The sequence below is a fragment of the Ammodytes marinus genome, assembly GCF_949987685.1.
Source record: "Ammodytes marinus genome assembly, chromosome: 17".
Lineage (NCBI taxonomy): Eukaryota > Metazoa > Chordata > Actinopteri > Uranoscopiformes > Ammodytidae > Ammodytes > Ammodytes marinus.
The window spans coordinates 21,368,595-21,388,733 of NC_137221.1; the positions used below are offsets into that span (position 1 = coordinate 21,368,595).

Sequence of the window (20,139 nt, forward strand, 5' to 3'; positions counted from 1 at the left end):
AAGGAGTTTGGGGGAGACGTTGCTGTAGCAGAAGACAACATTGTACTGTTGCAGTGGGGGCCAGAAGAAAAAAGTGGTTTATCCACATATAAATGTTTATCTAAGGGTGTATTCACACTGGGAAAGTCCGCTAGTTCACTTGCTTTGGTCCAGACCAAATAGAGTTTTGATTTTTTTTGTTTGGTGTGGTCCACTTTCATATTGCCCCTTTTGCAAGTGAACCAGCATTACGAAGCAAAACCACACGTGATCTGAGGTCATTAATTCATTGGACAGACATTCTGGGGTGGAGAGAAACAGGAAGCACGAAGTTAAAACTGCGAAATATATATCATTGATATAATATGGGGTTAAAAATAATAAAATGGCCTACATCTAACCTATAAATAAAGAGGAAAAACATCAAATTATTGTTGTTTCATATGGTTATAATATGTAGCCCTATGTCAATGCCACGTTATGTGGCTTGTAGCCTACAATGTGAAACATCATTTTTACTGTATTGTTAGTGCTGGACGCGCGTCACACGAGAAGAATAGGCTCAAGCTAGCACTCAGCTGATTAAGCTGTGTATCAGCTGGGTCGGCGCAGTTCAGCTCCAAACTGACACGGGGATAGTATTGACGGTCCCGTACATGGGAAGCAAAATAAAAACACACACTTCTTGCGCAGCGTGAACCTGTTGGCACTGTGCGAGAGACGCTCCCCTCTCCTTCATCTGGTCGCTGAACACATTCAGCATGTTTACGCGTCCTCTCGATCAAATGTAATATATTGTTCTGGGCTCCCGGTCAAACCACAACTTATCGTCCTAACAATGGCGACAACAACACTTTCCCATAATGTGAAGCTGACGGCTATTTATTAAAAAAGAAAAGAAAGAAAAGGCACAGTGCCTCCTGCATTTGGGTCGGATCGAGTCCGGACAAATTCACACCACAAACGAACTGCAGCAGAGTGCGTTTGGAAACGCACCGAGACTACCTCTTCAGCTGGGTCTCGGAGCGTTTGTTTGGTCCGCCCCCGAGTGCGATTGCTGTATTCACACTTGCCTGAAAGATGCGCACCGAAGGCAGAAGTGCATCTGAGTTCGTTTCAACCGAACTAAACACGGCATGTGTGAATACACCCAAAAACCTCAATATCCGTTCAATTGTACGCTAAACTGAGATTTTTTCCACAGCTTTAGTTTGCTGCCTAAGTGACGTTTATTTTTGTAAATCACACCGCCCAATCAGCTGCTTGACTCAGAGCTACTGCAGATTATTCAAGAGACACAAGAAAACAAAAATAAATGGCTTTTCTTCTGGCCCCCTCTGCAACCGTACAATGCTGACTTCTGCTGCAGCGACATCTTCCCTAAACTCCTTAAATTGATTGCACTGACCGCCGGCTCCATAAGGTAACACACTTACTATGCCTAAGTAACTCATACAACCCCACCTCAAAAATATTGTACTTTCCCTTTACAGTAAATACTGTACTACACATGTATTTGAGCGCTTCTGCCACAAGAGGTCGGCATTGGTCAAGATGGCACATTAACTTGCTGCACAGTTCTTAACAGCAACTATTTGTCCTACAGGCTAACATCAGGCTACCATTATTCGGTCTTGGAGGTGTGTTTGCCTGCCACACGCTGTAGTGTGCTTGTTCCACCAAATGTGTTTTTTTTTCAAGATCATTTTTGACCAGACTATTTTCTTGTTTTGGTAGGCGATTAATTTATAGCGAAATAACAATCCATAAAGTATTTATCTGTCTTTTCTTGTAGACTATAGCTTATTACCTTATGTATTATTGTCTAGTGATTTTGCGCTTATAACACAGCTTATTCGGTGGTGTTCCAACTTCACTATTTAGGCCTATATGTTCATATTATTTTAATAAGTATAACATTTTATGAGTTTATTTTTATTTTTAGATCAGTTTAGTTCATATTTAAGTGGACTAAGCCGGGGACAGTCATCTGAAGGGGGAGGAGGAGGGGAGGGGGGGATGAGGCAGAGGGGAAAATAGATATTGAGAGGGGAGGGGGGGGATTTACTGGGACTCAGACAGACAGCAGACCGGCTGTCCCAAGCTGCGCTGATCCTTCACTCTCCGGCTGAAGCAAGCGAGCTGAAGTCCTGCCTGCCGCCTCCCCTCTACCACTGCCGGCCACCTGCCCCTCCGAGAATAACACAGCGGCATCAGAAGCGCTCAGGGCGAGCACCACTGACTCCAGAGCAAGGGAGACGATACAAGACACTGCCTGGGCTTCTTGTGCCATCTTTCCGGGCTTCCAGCAAACCCCCTCCACCCCCTGTCCTGTCCTGTCCTGCGGGAGGACGTTGCTGAGCACTAGGGCGCACTTGGCGACCCTGGGTTTGTTGTCGTTACCAGGAGAGAGGAGCGCTCACGATACGGATTCATAGCTGGTTCGGGCTCTCGTGAAAGCGACTCACCGGGCTGCCCCGCTTCAGAGGAGCCACTTGCATGGATGCACCATGGCCACACTTGTCTGCAGGGTTCAGTTCTTAGACGACACCGATCCGTTCAACAGCACCAATTTCCCAGAGCCGACCCGACCGCCGCTGTTCACCTTCAGAGAGGATATCCCGCTCATCAACCAGTTAGCGGGCATCCACCGGATCCTCAAAGCTCCACACAAGGTAGGATTAGGCAACTACCACCAACAACTCATTCCAGAACTTACGAATGCAGCGTTGTGGAAATATGTGGAATCGGGCAAAAAAAGGAACTTTTATAGGGTTATGTTCCTCCACAAAGCAAACTTTTTTTAAGGACAATAAACATCTAGTTTTTCATCTTTAGATCCCTTCCTTGGTTTCAATCAGGGTTAGTTTTGACACCTTTAAGTCTGCTGTTTTTCCACTTCTAGCCCACTGCAAATAAACTTCCATAGCTATACCCACCACCATTCAGAGGCTATTTTGAGAACACATGCCAGCACAACTGACTGGCTCTCCAGCTCTCCAGGACTGCAGGTTGCAAATGTTTGTCTCCTGAAAGCCCACAGCAGAAACATTAATCATGGACTTTTTTTTAGACTCAAGGTTATCGTGCTTTTTCTCTGATATAGTGTATTTGCTGAATCACAACCACACTATCAATAATAGGAGTCTATGAATAATCATTTCCTATTGCTTAATATAGATATGTGCTCTTCTTAGCCTGCGACAGGTGTGCAAAGGCATCAGTGCAACTAGATACATACATCCTGGGTTGCCTCATTCATTTGCAAGTGACAGTCACACACAGCTCCTGTGCCCATGCGAAGAGCATGAATCACAGATGATTCAAATTGAGTGTGTGTGTGTCGGATTACAAGGGGTGTGTGACAACTGACAAGAGAGAGTGTCTGTGTATGTATCATCCTAAGTGAATTTCAACGTGGAAAGAACCCATCCTCAGAAAAATAAACAGCAACAGCTTTCTTTACTGACAAGGTTGACTTCCACAGAGGCTATAGGCCTTTACATGCCGAGCAGATGAGCCTTTCCTTGTGATACAAAGGGAAAATAATATACATTGAATTGAATTGAAATGAATTGAAATGAAAAGTCAGACATGGAGAGGAAGACAGAATCACACTTCTTGGCACACAACCCTGACGGCACACACACACACACACACACACACCAGCCTTCAACAGCAGAGTGCTTTTCCAGACCGGGGAGATCTTCTGCCGCCCCGTCTTTAAAAGCCACAAAACAAATGAAAAATGGCCCGCAGCACAGAAAAGCTTATGATTACAACCTACACACACACACACAGGGACAGATGGCTGGGCCTGCGTTAGCAATTTTGTTCACATCACAGTTTGGAAGACCCGTGCTTACAGTGGCAGCTGAATATTGCCCTTAGATTATAGGGGTGAACGGTTGTAAATGTGCCCGTCAGACTGTCCCCAATCTAAAAGTTGGTGTTATTTTATCATTGGGAAATGTCAGAGAGCTATAGAAGATCATTTTCCTGAGATATTTCTCACTATGTTAAAGCAGCCTTTCTCTCACTCTTTTTTTTGTCTTAACCTTCAGTGTTCATCTCTGAGAAAAAGGCCTACTGTATTATTATGTTGTGATGGCAGCGCTCCTGTGTGTATACGGCTGGCTGGGCTGACTGTAAAGTATAGGTCACTTTTCCCAGAATTCCTGTGGCCGGGGCCCTGGATCCCTGCGACACTTTGTTCTCCTCACTTTGGGTGCCGTGGTTTGCCCTGACCTCTTCCTCCACCTCCTCCTCTCCCACCTCTCTGACCAGTGGACCAGTTTGTACACTCTCTCTTTCTCTCTCTCTCTTTCTCTCTCTCTCTCTCTCTCTCTCTCTCTCAGCGCATGAGGTTGGGCTCTCCTGACAGTTGCCAGGGCTAAATCAGTGTATCGCTGCTTTCACTGTGCTGATGTGATGATGTGCAACTTTTTTTCCAAACTGCCAAACAAAGCAGCTTCCTTTTGAGTCCTCACTTTTTCTCTTCTGGGTTCAAAGAAAGAAGAAGACACCAAATGCGATAAATAAGGCTTGACACAATGTACTCAAAGTGGAACCTTTGGATGTTCAAGACAAATGGGGATCTAAGACCCCCTCGCTCCCAATAAAGTGATACATACAGTAGATGACCAGAAGCGTTGCCATCAGTCAAACAAGCTACAGTTTTGCAAGGGGAAAAAAACTCCCCCTTTCCTTTTAAAAACAACAAAGCCTAGAACTTCACAACCTCAACATCTATTTCATTACCAAAGGGTTCCCATTAAAGCAACACTGGGAGATTTAATGGCCGTGTAGAACACACCCTCCGCCTCCCTCTTCAAAGAGCCCGATCCTCTGTGGTTCTGATTTTTTGACACAAAAGGAGTTCTTAAAAACTCATCGTCTGACTTACGTAAGGGGCACCGTTAACTGTCGACCCACCATGATTGCCTGCAGGCCCGGTGTTGTTTTAACGTGGAAGTAATTACTCTCCTAGCCCCACTTCTTTTTTCTTTTCTTTTTTTTCTGTTTCGCTCTTCTTGGAGAATTTGATTAGATGAGTGTAAAGTATACTAGCCGTTAAGTGTTTCCCTGGCCCATCCTGGAGCCTTGACTGTGAGGAGCTTGTGGTTTCTCTTCTGGAGCCTCCCTCCCTCCCTCCCTCCCTCCATCCCGGCTCCAGCGTGATGTGTTTTGTTATGTTATTACTACTATTACCCAAACCAAGTGTTTTAGGAAAGAGACACCCTTTGGAGGGGAGAGCTGTTAACGTACTGTGTTACAGAGTGGTCCGGGGGCTCACTTCTCGCTGTCCAAGCAGTATTTGTATGATTGAGTAATGTGTGTAGATAAAGCGGAGCAGCAAGAAAAAGAAAGCAGGGTGGAGGTGGTGGTGGTGGTGGTGGTGGTGGGGCCCTGTGTAGGATATGGGTAAGTCAGAATGGGGCATTCTCAAAGACATGAAGAAAGCTGCACTCCCAAGGACTAGATGTATTGTTTAGAATAAATGGAATAATGGTAAAATGCTGATGGATGACCTTAGCGGGTTAGGCACAACAAATGCCTTTGTATTATTACTACATGGAAAAAACTGGGGCAGTGGGGCAGTGCGTGATTAACCCCCAACTGTCTCCACCCCCCACCCCTCTATCTAGTTAGGCAAACCTCTAAATGAGATTTGCCAAATTCCACATGCCGCATTGGCACATAAAGGGTGTCTGACAATGGTGATGCACTAGCTTTCAATAGCTGGTGAAATTGTGGCTAGACTACAATGATATCCCTTTAAATAGTTGCACTAGAATGCTTGTGCTTTTTTTTTCTTGTAGATAAGATTTCATATTTTTAGCCATGCTGGCAGGCAAGTGGGCTCTAGGAATAGCAATGGTTCGTTTGCCATTTAGTCTGTCCAACATTTTGGTCCAGGCTGAAATATCTCGACTAGTGGATGGATTGGCACATTTAGGATCGACCTTCATGGCTTCCACATGATGAACCCCTTTCCTTTGGCTAGATACATTAATTGGTCTACAGATGGACACATGGTCTTGTGCCCAACTACATGTCTGACATAGTTTTTATATAAACAGATCCCTTAGGTCCACTCGTAGCAGTCTCTTGGTTGTTCCCAGGGTCCTGTCTTAAGATCTATGGCAAGGCCGAATTTAGCCACTATGCCCCCAGACCATTCATGTCCTCCTCCTAAGAAGAAACAATTTTGGTAATTCATTCATATTTAATCAGCATCATTATTTGTTCAATACTTTGGTTAATAGATACACCAGACTGTATCGCTGTGGTCTACCTGGGAAAGTTAGCCTGGTCCTACCAGACCATCGTACTTCATTTCATTTGTACAGAAGGTCTGGAACTGCTCAATTGACAAACGTAAACTCACTTGAGGGCGGGTGTCTGTTGAAGTCTGTTTGAGTTTTTGACTACTGAAGGGAAATAAAAGTGAGCGGAAGTAGGTAGGCGTGCGGTGCCAGTTTCTTTATAGGTCAATGGATGCCGGGCTATGGGAAAGTATGGCTATGGCAGTATTTGAATCGGCCAAACTGACTAAAATTTCTACCAGGGATGTGACTGATGACAGTGTGTTTAGCTTTGCGGATTAGCTCTTTGGCCCAGATGGATTAATGTTATTGTGAGGGGGTGAGGGGAAACTGGAGCAGAACCCAAATTTGGCCTATAACTCGTTTGCTTTGGGGGCATGATTCCGTTCTCTGAGCTTGAGATATCTCCAAGAATTTATGATCCGGTTAGCATAGTACTGCAAAGTTTATTGCAACATGGATGACAGTCAGTTTCTCCTCTGTCTTTGAGGGCAGTGCCCCCCCCCCCCCCCCTCCCTCTAACTCCCAGCCGTTGCGGACCCGCCCACCCCTTGAGCTCCTGTGTGCATGCTGCCTCACAGCAGAGTAAATATAGCAAGGTTATATTTATGCTGTGAGTCCATCCGACAGTCCGTCTCTCTTGTCCGTGTGAGAAGGAGGGACAGACAGGGAGCAGGTCTTGTGATCTGCGGTCTGGTCTGACGGTCGGATAGTGTCGCCATGCAGCTCGACTAGACATCCAGGGGGTGCGTTTGGCAGCACACCAGAGGCCAGGATAGGTTAGGCCTACCAATACCATCAAGGTGCTAAATGCTATAGCTCTACTCAGGACTCTGATCTCATTTACTTATTCATACTGTACATGAGCGGCTTTGACAATAAGTTGCAAAGCTCATAGCTTATTGTAAGCATAACTCAATGATGTATGTTACTTTTCATGAGTTGTGGCCGGGTGGCTGCTTGCACCTGCTATCGACTTGTGACTGCACTCATAAACATCCAGTGCCATTGGTTTGCAGATAGATACTGACTGTGCACCTGGTCTCCAACTCGGCAGGGTTTCTCATTACAAAGCATTGTGGGACAATTAGGATGCAGGCCTTCTGCACTGCAGTGCTACCTTAGATCATGCAATCGCAGATGGCATGGGCACAAGATTGGTCTGTTCCTGAGAAGTGGAAAAACGGAAGTACAATTTCTCATGGGCATAATGTTAATGATTTAAGTAGGAATGAGTGCTCCCTCCCAGAACATACATAGACTGAAATGTGCCATAGCTTCACATTGTACACAATTGAAACAATCTTTACGTATCATATATCCCACAGCTGGTATTCAAATGCACTGAAATCTCTCTGTCTCCCTCCGTGTTTCCCTCTGGTTTTGGTTTCATGTTCCGCAGCCTTTATAGCTAAGTCTCTGCTAGTTAATTCCCTTTACAGCTTTGTAATACCCGAGCCATGCATGCTGCGTATGGCTCTCCCACTTTTCATGGATCACTGTACACGCTCGTGTTCAGTTCCTTGCCCCGTAAACTGGCTTTATTTTAACACTCAAAAATGTTGTAAAAAGGGGTGTGAAACCCATGCCGAGAGGTAGCGAGGGACTGAGGGAGTCTTAAGAAATAAAAAAGTGGGCCCAGAGACCAATGTCATTCCTACTTTCATGTACGTACATCACAGCCTGGCTGGGGGAAATTCTTCCCATGCGTCACTCATCATATTTTCCATGCCAAATTAAGGTATAAATGCCATTTTAGGCTGGTAACCACTTTTGCTTTAGGAGCTTTCATTTCACTTATGTTCAATGAAATCCAGTGTCTTATTCGTATTTTATTCATGGACACTTTTTGTATTCTGAAAATGTTCTCATTCTCTTCCATAGCTCGATGACTGTACACTGCAGCTGTCCCACAATGGAACCTATCTGGATATGGAGTCCTCTCTGGCTGAGCAGAGGGACGAGCTGGAGGGCTTTCAGCAGGAAGAGACAGGGTGAGACGGATTCACATTTACACACTGTCAAACGATCTTTAACCATTTGGACAAAGTGACAATCCCCCTTGACCTCTCTCGCTCTCTCACTCTCTCGCTCTCTCTCTCTCTCTCTCTCTCTCTCTCTCTCTCTCTCTCTCTCTCTCTCTCTCTCTCTCTCTCTCTCTCTCTCTCTCTCTCTCTCTCACACACACACACACACACACACACACACACACACACCCCACACACACACACACACACACGCACATATTTTCTGAGTTTCTTCATTCTTATAAAATGGGAAGATTCACAAGCTGCTGGATGGGGATTTCTTGGAAGCACAAGTTCACGGAAAGTATGAAGCGCTCTGGAAATCGGGACAGATGTGGCCTCCCTCCCTTTGCCTTTCACAGCCACAGCTCGTCTCTCGCTGTGTTTTGACAAAAAAAAATCTATATTCCGATCTTCTGTGTGACACATTTTCACAGTTCACAAACCTGTCAAGCTCCACAAGAAACAGCATGATCACTTTGTAACAGCACTGTCGCAAAGTGTTTTCAGTCTCTCAAATTTCCCAGTAGCCATGCGGGTGTCTCTCTTTGGGTCAACAAGAGAAGTGCATAAGGAAAACCTGCTACTAGGGCTGGGGATAAGCCATGTAGATCCTGACAAATTGTGTTTTGTGATTTAGTTTATAGATTATGGCCCAAGCATTAGCCACATAACAAGTGGCCTTCGTGTTGATAATTATGACATTCTGTGATAATTTGTACAATTTGCAATTCTTTATATTAATAATTTTACCATGTTTCACATATTTTTCCATATAGTGAAATGATCCATATTCCAAGACCTATTATTTATCATATGTCAACATATGTCAGTGAAGGCTATTAGTCCTACAGCAAACTGAAACTGGATCTGCTTTACAAAATAATAACCCAAACACATTTGATTTTTACTCACAGGCAGCACTGTAACACTGTAAGGGTTCTATTTCAGAAAACTGTAGCCTTTATATTTTCAATATTGTTAGTGGAAGTGTTTTTCATACCAGGCAAGGTTGCCTCTGCTATAGCCTATAAAAAACACAAAGAAACCTGAAGCTAACATGTTAGCTATATGTTTTTTCAACTAGGGAACCATTTGAAAATATAATTTTTAGCAGTTGGTTTCAGCAAATAAACTGCCAAATAACGTAGCCTGCATTTGTGTCAGAATGAATGTTGTTGTAACTGTAAAGTACAATTTATTTCGTTATTATGGCTATGGCTAGCAACACCAATTGTATCAAGTTAGCATGAAGATAGCCCTAAATGTTTTTTTTTTTTTTTTTTATCTCTGTAGGCTATGTAACGTCACTAACCAACCGGAAAGCCATTTAAATAAGTATACCGCATAATTGGCTGACAACAAGTAGGCCAAGTCTAGGCTACTATAGCTAACTTTGCTAACTACCTGTTTAACAATGACCCAGCTGACCAAGTGTTGTTAATTTTGTTAAGTAGTTATGCAGCGAACAGGTAGTCTGAATTTTTTTTACATTCAGCTGAATTAGGCCCACACAGTAACATTATCGGTGGTGAGTAAGCTAGTTCCCATGATCGAAACAATAGATTGGGTTCAGTGGTGCTGTGGAAAAGGTTGAGTTGAGTAACACATTTTGAAATGCACTTTGTTCTCAGCTGTTGCCTCCGAACCTGGGTGACAAAGCATTGTCATGAGAGCTCAGAGCAGCTGCTAACGGGCTGCATATGGAAAGTGTGTGACAGAGTTGTGGTATGTTGATCTGTTTGGAAACAGAGGTGATTACAAGTGATGGCAGACCCACAGAGCCAACGTTAGTTCTCTTTCTGTGTTTGTTTGTGCTTGTTTCCATGTGTACGTTTATCTGTTTGTGTCTGTTTGTGTCTTGGTCATGCACCCATTGACTCGTGCGACAGATGATGGACAGGTGAATGAAGGTGTGTGTGTGTGTGTGTGTGTGTGTGTGTGTGTGTGTGTGTGTGTGTGAGTGTCTGACATCTTGGGGAACTGGTCGGATGGGACAGGCCTGTCTGTCATCCCATCGAACCTGGCCTTTACCAAGGTCAGGCTGTACTGACACCGAGAGAGGAAATTAATCACGCATCGGTTTTGCGTTTGACCGTCTCTTGGCAAAACATCACAAACGTTGAAGATGGATGCTTCCGACTGAGCCTGCCCTGTCCTCCCTCTTGTCAGAAGAACACTATTTATATACTGTTGAAAAATGAACTAATCGCACTCTATATTTCTCCATATTTCACCACGTATTTCACTTGTGCTGTAAAGTCAGGCAGTTTCAGCAGCTGTTGTAGCATTTAAAAGGCACAGTGGTTGTGAATTATGATATGGGGGACATATATATTGTCAGCAAGTGTAGAAGTAATGCTTAGAGTTCTTAATTTTTACTGAAAAACCCATAGCTGGAAAATTCTCAGACTGTCATAAAGAGTAAAATTGTTGTGAAGTCCTCTTCACCTAGAATTCACATTTTCCCACGCATCAGAAATGTGTTAGTTTTCCAACTGCAGAAGGGCAGTGCTAACCACAGTTGTCAGTAAACAAGGTCCTCTGTTGACGAGGACAGCTCATCGTGTGCTTACATTAAAAAGAAAGGAAAGCAAACATGGCTGAGGAAACTTCTGTGGATGAGAGTGCAGAGTTCCCTCCAAGCCATATGAACTGTATTACTCTAAACAAATTGAAATTCTTATTTAAATACTGAACAACTCAAATATAAAGTTATTAAAAAGGTATTTGTAGTGTAGATGGGTACACCACAATTCTTATTTGAAACTAATGACTTTTCACTAGCAGTATTTCAACCAAAACATCCCATTTTTCATCTTAACATATCACAAATGATCTAATCTTATTTCTTACTCCGGTGGTTGCATCTTGAATCTAATTGCCCCTCCACTCTTCTCTGAAACGGCCTCACTCCCCCCACGAGTCTCTGATGACACAACACAATACATCATCAGACCGGCACAGTAAGAAAAATGAATTTAAAAGAAAAACACACTTCTATCAGCGTCTTAACAGATCGTGTTAACATTTTGCTCTATTTCCAAGCGAAGCTGATAACGCAGCTTAACAGCAGGATAAGAGGCCAGCTGGTCTCCTGTCTGGGTGTGTGTTAGCCTTGCTGCGTGTAATGTACGACGGGCGTATTGCAGCGGTCTGTGTGTGTGTGTGTGTGTGTGTGTTAAGAGCAGTGCTCTCTCCGCTTGGATTGGATGATATCAGCATGTTAGCGATGAAAGTCAGTGATTAGCTCCCACAGATTGACCGATAAAGGCTAAGGTTAGGAGTAGAGTTTGAGTCCCTCTCAAAATACCATCATACTCCGGCCTTAACATTTTTGTGTGCTCATTTGTTTTCCAACTGGAAATATGCTGCGTGTGATGGTGTGCTCAGGATGGTATGTGGAGGTGTGTGTGTGTGTGTGTGTGTGTGTGTGTGTGTGTGTGTTGTGTCTGCTCCTGCAGTTCTGCCGTCTGTCCTCAAGGCTCAGATGTGTATCAGTATGGGGGCACAACTCCAGTGCAAGCCACTGTCCGCACATTTCCCTTGCTTCCTCTTTTATTTAATTCTCTATTATGAAAAAATAATATCCATCACAAGAAGTCCTCGCCTCATTTTATGTTTGGAAATTCGAAATCTTCTTGACAACAACAAGCAACAACAAAAAAGGGAATGTGGTTGCCAGTTGGGTGAGAAAATTGGACTACCAAACGCTGCAACTATAGACAACGTACTCCCTTCGCTTTCATACAGATACTTCTCCACCAATAATAGTTGTGTTTTGCCTTTTTCTTTGACAGGTCCAGAGGGAAGAAGCACAGTGTTGTTCTGCGGACCCAGCTGACAGTCCGTGTACATGCCTGCATCGGTGAGTGCTGTGCGATGTCTTTATATATGTGTTTAACATGAGTTTCCCCCTGGACACACACACACACACACACACACACACACACACACACACACACACACAGCTAGGCACATCAGCAAGCATAAGAACACATTGTACTCTACGTTTAGATGGCTGCCCAGGGGTTTACATGTGGTCAGACCTGAGACCTCCCACTCAGACGCAGGCTTGACTGCTATGTGAAATGTCTCCAGAATTCAATGCAGTATTGTGGTCCTGTTAGTCATTTAATATGTATGTTACATGGTCCAGAGAGGGGAGAGTGAATGGAAGCTGTTTTGTGTGTATGCGGCTGGCTGTGTAAGTGTTATCACAGTAGCACTGTGCAGCTCAGCTTTTTTACCTCTATACTCCTGGCTCTGGTGAAGTTGTCTCTGCGTGATTCCCGTGACTCTTCCACAGTTTGTAGTGGTGAAAAGGAGGAAACAAAAAGGGAGGGAGGTGTGAGTATCATTGAAAGTTGGATGGGCAAATGAAGAAAGAAAATAGCAGCAGGAAAGAGAAACATTTCATGATAATAGTGTGTAGAAATGAGAGATTTAGAGATTTACAATGGAGGGAGGAGTGGAGTGGAGAGGGTAACACACGGTCAAGCCAATACACAGCCAACAATTCTTAAACATTTTTTATCATGGCACCTTGATCTGACTGTGCTGGATCAACAACAGATCTGTTTTCTAATGCGATTTGTAAAGTCTCTCACGGAGCTGTTTTAGACTATTAATCTAGTTATATAATATACACAGTAATGCATAGTGTGGACTTTTTTACAGTTTTTAGAACGGTTTCCCACTTATCATTTCAAAAGTCTTCAGAATTGAACCTTAAAGCTGCGCCTTGATCTTGCCTCTTGCTTTTATATCCATTGCATCCCTGTTTGTTTTCATATGAAGGCTCTGTTGATGTGACGTCACTTCAGGTTCGCACTGGATTATGGGTCAGAATCGCCCCAAATAGGATGCTGTTTTCAACACTTAAAATCTTGGCCGGATGTAGTAGACACCTGGGTCTTTCTAACCATCCTAAATCTGGCCACAAGAGTCGGGACGCACAAAAAAAAAAATCTACCATACTAAATAGTAGAAAGAATGTGATTCGGAACGCAGGGGTAGTGTCCTCTGTGCCTGTGCACCTCACTATTTTTCCTCCACGACTGGTCTGCATGGTCAACATTCTCCATGCCAGTGATAGCAGGGCTAAATCTGGATCCCTGGAATCAGTGCGCCGGATTGGTTGAGAACGTGATGTGGCGAAAGGTCACCTGGAGTAGGACTGTGTGCTGCCAAAAAAAACATGCACACAGGAAAGAAAGCATCAGTTTATTATTTACAAGTTATGATATATTTCTTTGACATGGGTTTATGATAAGGTAACACTTGATTTCAAACGTGTGGCTTGAAGAGGTATTTTATCGACAGCCTGCCAATAGCTTTTTGCATTTATCCAAACTTAGATGGCATGACTTGGTCAATAATCCTTAAGTAGATTGTGTTCATATAGCTCCCATCTTCTCTACATGATGATAAACTGTATATTATCTTAATACTAAGTGTGTGTGTGTGTGTGTGTGTGTGTGCGTGTGTGCGTACACATCCTGACTGAATAGAGTGCAAAGTCAATCTTCCACGCATGCTTGTGCTACAAACACACCCTCCCACACCCACACACACATGCAAACATTATGAGAGATCTTTGCCATGGCTCATCTTGGTTTGACGAAAGCCAGTGCACGCGCAATTTTTTCTTGTCCCTTACAGCTTCATTTAAAAAAACAAAAAATCAGCTTTCTATTAGGGAAAAAGCTGCCTCATCGCCATATGAGATGCATTTCCTTTGAAAGGGCGTGAGTGATTTTTTTTTTTTTTGCATTTTGCCCATGCAGTGCCAAGGCTGGGTTTGGTCTCTCTAATGCCCGCAACCCAGATTGCTTTCAGCATGGCACAGATGCCGAGCAGCAACCAGATCTGGTGATCTGACTGCAGTCAGTGGCACTGTGTATATGTGCTACATTAAACAGACCTATAATCAGATGGCGTGAGAGAGTCAGAGGAATCCATTCACTTTAGGGATCTACTGAGCATTTTCCACCCCCTCTCAGCGTTCAAGTCGCTTCAGCTTTCAACTCATCTGCCCGTTTATTGCTCTCTAATCCTACAAGGGCCATGATCTTCAAATCGCCCGAGTAGTGGTCAGCATACCATCCACTAAATGAAAAGTCTGTCACAATTAAGGATGCTACATTTCTTGCTGCACCAAATTTCTGTGACTCGCATCTACTAAGTTTGATCAGTACAGTGGCATCGCTTGTCAAGGGCTTGGATTTTTCAGCGCACGGTTTGCAATGCTGACCGCGCCACATGCACGATAATTATTGGGTTGAAGTGATTGAAATGCAAGGAAAGGATCAATTCCTTACAAGATAATCTTACTGGCTTCATCAGCTTTCAACTGTGATTGACCAGGATTGGGATTTGATACTAAGGTCAGAGGTTATAGGGGGATCTCAGGGGTTCCAAACCCTCCTCAGTCGCTCGCTGATCTTATATCTGGGCCACAAGGTTGAACAAAATTGAATATAACTATGAGAAACACAGCTCTCCTTGGCATTTCTTGGCACCGCGGCTAAGAGACAGATCACATTGCATTCAGGCTCGCCAACTCAGGATTAAGGATGCTCTGTGATGCGTGTGTGTGTGTGTGTGTGTGTGTGTGTGTGTGTGTGCGTGCGTGTGTGTGTCTGTGTCTGTGTGTGTGTTTGTGTGAGTGAGGGTGAAGGTGTGAGAATGTGTGTGATTTAATGAGTTTTTCTGTTGCGTATGTAAAGAGAGACACATTGGCATAGTCAGCAAAGTATGGTGACTTTGACTGCTGGTGTAAGCAGCACTATAGTCTGCAGGCACAATGTGTGCACTGGAGAGGCCTTTGTGGCACTTATAATGATCCAGCTCTCCTCTGCACTTATACCGCATGACTCCCCTGCTGAGAGATCGGGGTCAATTTTACAGGAATTCTTCTTTTTTTATGCAGGGCAGATGTCCTGAGTGTCCATCATTGTTCCATCTACTTTCATACTTGTGTTTGCTTTTCTTTTTATATATATATATATCTCGATATCACAATCCAAAGTTGTCTGCCTGTCCCATCAGAGTGCCAATGAAGAAGTCCTTTGTTTTAGGGTTAATTTTAGCCATGTCAGAGATGTTGTGGACCACATAGTTGATGGGTGCTTAGAGGTGGCTCAGGGGTGGGTGCATGATGTGTTATCTTTAGACAGCGTTGACAGCACGGAAACAGAGCTGAACCATTGTTTACTAAACGTGAGGGTAAACGGAAGCAAGAGGGGCGAAGAGGGGGTTGCTCGAGCAAAATTGGAAGGAATAATGTAGAACCTAACAAGATGTCTACTGTGGCTGCTGGAGAGGCATCAGTGTTGGTTCAAGATCAATGTTTAAAGCACGTTTAAAGCGGCAATGACTTGAGTACAAACTGCAATTTTCTCATGTGTCCACTGCACATTTCTCACCAGAAAGACTTCCAGAATCCCTAATCTTTTTTTTTTTGTTTGTTTCCGACGTGGCCCCATTTTTCCCAGCCTCTGCTGCAGTGGAAGGACATGCAGTAATTAAAATACACATTCAGTTATCAAAGATGGTGAGGATACGCTACCTGACAGGTAAAGCCCCCTGTAATGAGCGCTACGGCAGGTGAAACAAAAGAGTCGGGAGTGCAGAACAAAAGGCCTCGCTTGTGTTTTGGAGCGGGTTCAATCCCTTGGCACTAAGCTCTGGAATTTACCCTTTTAAAAAAAAAATCTTCTTCTTATACTGTTGGATTTCTGCGCCCCAATTATCCGTCTCTAATCACCCCCCGCAGTATAGTGAAGGAGAGGTGAAGGGGGGGGGGGGGGCTGGAGATTGAGGTGGAGTGAAGGCTGACTGGATTTGATTTTTCCCTGTTTAGTGCTGTTACATAACACATTTGCAGCTGTTCAAGAACACAGTGGAAGATTTGTGTTGCATCTGTTTCTCTGTCTCTACCTCCCCTTCATTTATCCCAAACATTTCCTTACGCCGCGGAGATTCCCAAATTCCCAAAATACGTCTGTCCTCGAACCACTTTTGTTGTGTATTTTTATCCCACTACTTTGATTGGAATAGGCCACCGCGATACAAAAAAGATGGGGTTTTTATAGTAACTGTATTTATACACTTTCAAGAGATATTTTCGAGGATTTGATCCGGCATCAGTGACAGTGAGCGTTTCATAAATCACTTTAAATACAAGCTTACTGACATGGTGATCTATGGTGATAAAGCAGTGCTCACTGTTGACTGCTGCCTTTACCCATGGGCCTCTGAGTGAGTTACTGCAGCCTGGCCTTTTACGATGCAGCAGAGAAGAGATGACTACAGCTGGTCCTAACAGCGATTTACTGTGTTGCTGTCCCCCCCGCTGTGGGAGATAAGGCCTGCTAATGGCATGGTGTGACAGGGAGATAATGCTCAACATGGGCAAAGTGTGTGTGTGTGTGTGTGTGTGTGTGTGTGTGTGTGTGTGTGTGTGTGTGTGTGTGTGTGTGTGTGTGTGTGTGTGTGTGTGTGTGTGTGTGTGTGTGTGTGTGTGTGTGTGTGTGTGTGTGTGTGTGTATGGGGGGGGCAGCAGTATAGGACATCTGGGGCTGTGCAGTCGTAAAATTCCAAACACATTAAATGGTTTCGCTGACACGCTTGCCCTCCAATATCTGTGCTAAATTTAGCCAACGTGCTCCGACTGATTTTCGATCTGGCAGCATTTCCTCTCCGTCCTCTATTCCTCTACTTTGCTCTGCATTGTCCATCTGTCCCCTATGTGTCCTCCACATCGCCTCGCTGCTTTCAATCATACACCCTCCAATGTAACCCCTGCCTGTCTTTCTTCTCCTGGCTCTCTCTTTAAATCTATATTTAATCTGCCCAGCTTCACATAAATATTCTCTCCGTATCTTCGTTCTTGTACACACCTGTTGCTTTGGCCAAAGGAATTTTGCCTCATGATACAGTATGTGTGCATGTGTGTGCGTGTGTGTGTGTGTGTGTGTGTGTGTGTGTGTGTGTGTGTCAACAAGGATTTTGTGCCGCCATGTTTAGGGGCAGGTTCAGTCCCGTCACTCAATCTGCTGTAAACGTGCGTAGGCCGTGATATCTCCCAGTGTTTATGTTTAGGTGTCCATATCTTCTTTTCGCCAATCTCGCCATTACAAATCAGCAACTATGCATTCAGAATACAGGACGCCCTCCTCTCTATTCATGTGTGGTTCACAGGGAGAGAGAAGGAATGAGAAAATCATTTAAATTTCCCCCTCCCCCTCCCTCCCTCCCTCCCTACCCTCACCAGCAGTGGAGACCCTGAGGAGGGACTGAGAACGTTGTGCCCACATGAGTCATGCTTTGGTTAGCGCTGTGGGAGATGGAGAGATGGCCTGATGAGGCATTGGGGATGGCGGTGGTGGTGGTGATGAGCAGTGGAAGTGGTGGGATAACTTAGCAGCAGTTAGCTTGCTGTACAAAAAGAAAAGCCCCAAACAAGCATTCATCCTGCAGCTCTTCATGTACTGTAGTAGCACACATTGTCTCTGTAAATAACGTGTTGCCTTGGTATTGGTAATAATATTTATTAGGAGATCACATTGGTCCATGTCCACATATACACGGGTAGTTTCCAATTGGTATCTCTTTATGTGGGGTTTGGCCTTTTGTCCACATGCAAACAGCCTGGATCTTGCCTCTTGCTTTTATATACGTTGCATCCCCGGTTGTTTTTTCATACGGAGGCTCCGTCGATGTGACGTCACTTCCAGTGCGCACTGGATTGTGGGTCAGAATCACCCAACAACCATGTTATTTTCAACACTAGAAATTTCGACCGGATGTAGTAGATACATCTGGGTATTTTTAAGCATACTAAATCTGACCACAAGAATTAGGACATCCTCAATCTTTTTTTCTTTCATATTAAATAGCAGAAAGTATGGGTATTGGAACGCTGCCCGTATTTCTATCTTTGGGGACAGGGAAACCGGAGTTTTTGGGAAACACTGGTGTCATGACCTTAATTTGTTGTTTACTTTGCTCAGCAAGAAGCTAAATGCACAGATTTTTATTTTATTTTCTATGCTGACAATTATCGTCACCTTGCAGCATTGCATTATTACGTCAACGCTTGAAATCCTTTTTTTTTTTGGGTGACGTGTTTACAGAGAGATATTCTAAACAGAGAGGGGGGGAATGTGTATTTTTTTTAAATATCTGTGTACGTGTGGACACAGTTCTGCTCCCTGTTTGGAGTAAGCCATGTTGTAAATGCTGTTTTGATGTTATTGCTGTGTAATCCATTTTCTGGTGGCAGCTGTGCGTCTGTGTTGTTACCATGATGGGTTGCTGTGGTGGCGTGGGTCCAGTCTGAGCTGCTGTGGATGTGGCAGGGTTTTCCCTCTGCTCTAGTTACACTGACGAACGTGAGCTGCTGCTATGGCACAACACGCTGCTGCTGCTGCTGTTTGGGGTTTGTTTTCCCAGCCCTCTGTGCGCTCACTGGAAGAAATATATCACTACGCGTGTGTGTGTGTGTGTGTGTGTGTGTGTCTATGTGTGTGTGTCTATGTGTGTGTGTGTCTCTATGTGTGTGCATGACTGTTATGTCTGGGCTTGTTCATAGATGCAACCGATGGCCGGTCTGTTTAAATCATTTGCGTATAGCTATTACATAATGCAATAAAACATTACAATTACCACAAGCTAAACATCCAGAACACACACTGGAGAATCTGCGGGCTTGGCGTCTCCTCCAGCCGTGGGGTTCTTCAGAGATGATGGCTTTAGGGGATGTGTGGAGAGAGAGAGAGAGAGAGGGAGAGGGAGAGAGAGAGAGAGAGAGAGAGAGAGAGAGAGAGATGGGGAAAGAGAGAGAGGGATGGGGAAAGGGAGAGAGAGAGAGAGAGAGAGATGGGGAAAGGGAGAGAGAGAGAGGGAGATGGGGAGAGAGAGAGAGAGAAAGGGAGAAAGTGAGAGAGATGGGGAAAGAGAGAGAGCGAGAGAGAGTTGGGGAGAGGGGGAGAGAGAGAGATGGGGAAAGGGAGAGAGAGAGAGAGAGATGGGGAGAGGGAGGATTTCCAGGGAAAATGGTGAATCACTTAAGAGAAGGGAACACAAGGGAAAAACAATGTGAGGAGGAAATGCACCTGCCAGACAGAGCTGGCCAGCCGCTCCACAGGTTATGTCATAGCTCTGCTGACTTACAGGTGAGGAGGAGAGAGAAAAAAAGAGAGAGAGATGGTTTTTGCTAAAGGTGGCGGTGGTACAGCTTCTAATGTGTTCTAATAAGTTTAACACACACTGTGGTTTTTCTATACTACAGCGTGCTTATATTTTCGTGGTCCGAACTCTTTTATATAGAGTCTGTGGTTAAATGACTTGAAATTCTGGACTGTTGCTTTGATAGATTATTTTAGAGAATAATTTGGCCATGGTCTCATGGAAAGGAGAGCTTAGCTTGAATCAAAGTCATTTTCTATGATAGTACCAGTGAAAATCCATTCCCTGTAAGTCCAACAACAGAAACAGATGCTTTCTGCAGTGTTATACAGTATGTACAGTATGGTGTCTGTGCTTAGATTATTATTAGTTCATTTCCCATTTGATCCAGAGGTATACTATGTCGTGCTCCTCTCTCTCCCTTCCCTTCCCTTTCCTTCACACACACACACACACACACACACACACACACACACACACACACACACACACACACACACACACACACACACACACACACACACACACACACACACACACACACACAGGTCACGGGCCCTCTATCGTACCATTTACACAGTACTGTAAACCAAGACCAAATTGACGGA

At 44.3% G+C, this 20,139-nt stretch overlaps 1 protein-coding gene across 1 annotated transcript in view; it reads left to right on the forward strand.

Annotated features, from left to right (window-relative positions):
- Positions 1-2,162: 2,162 nt before the first annotated feature.
- fhod3a (formin homology 2 domain containing 3a) overlaps positions 2,163-20,139 on the forward strand; it is a 56,706-nt gene continuing 38,729 nt past the window's right edge. The window contains exons 1-3 of the mRNA XM_080046016.1: positions 2,163-2,654; positions 8,193-8,302; positions 12,136-12,203. Of these exons, the coding sequence (XP_079902142.1) occupies positions 2,490-2,654; positions 8,193-8,302; positions 12,136-12,203 (343 nt within the window). The 5' untranslated portion in view covers positions 2,163-2,489. The remainder of the gene's footprint in view (positions 2,655-8,192; positions 8,303-12,135; positions 12,204-20,139) is intronic.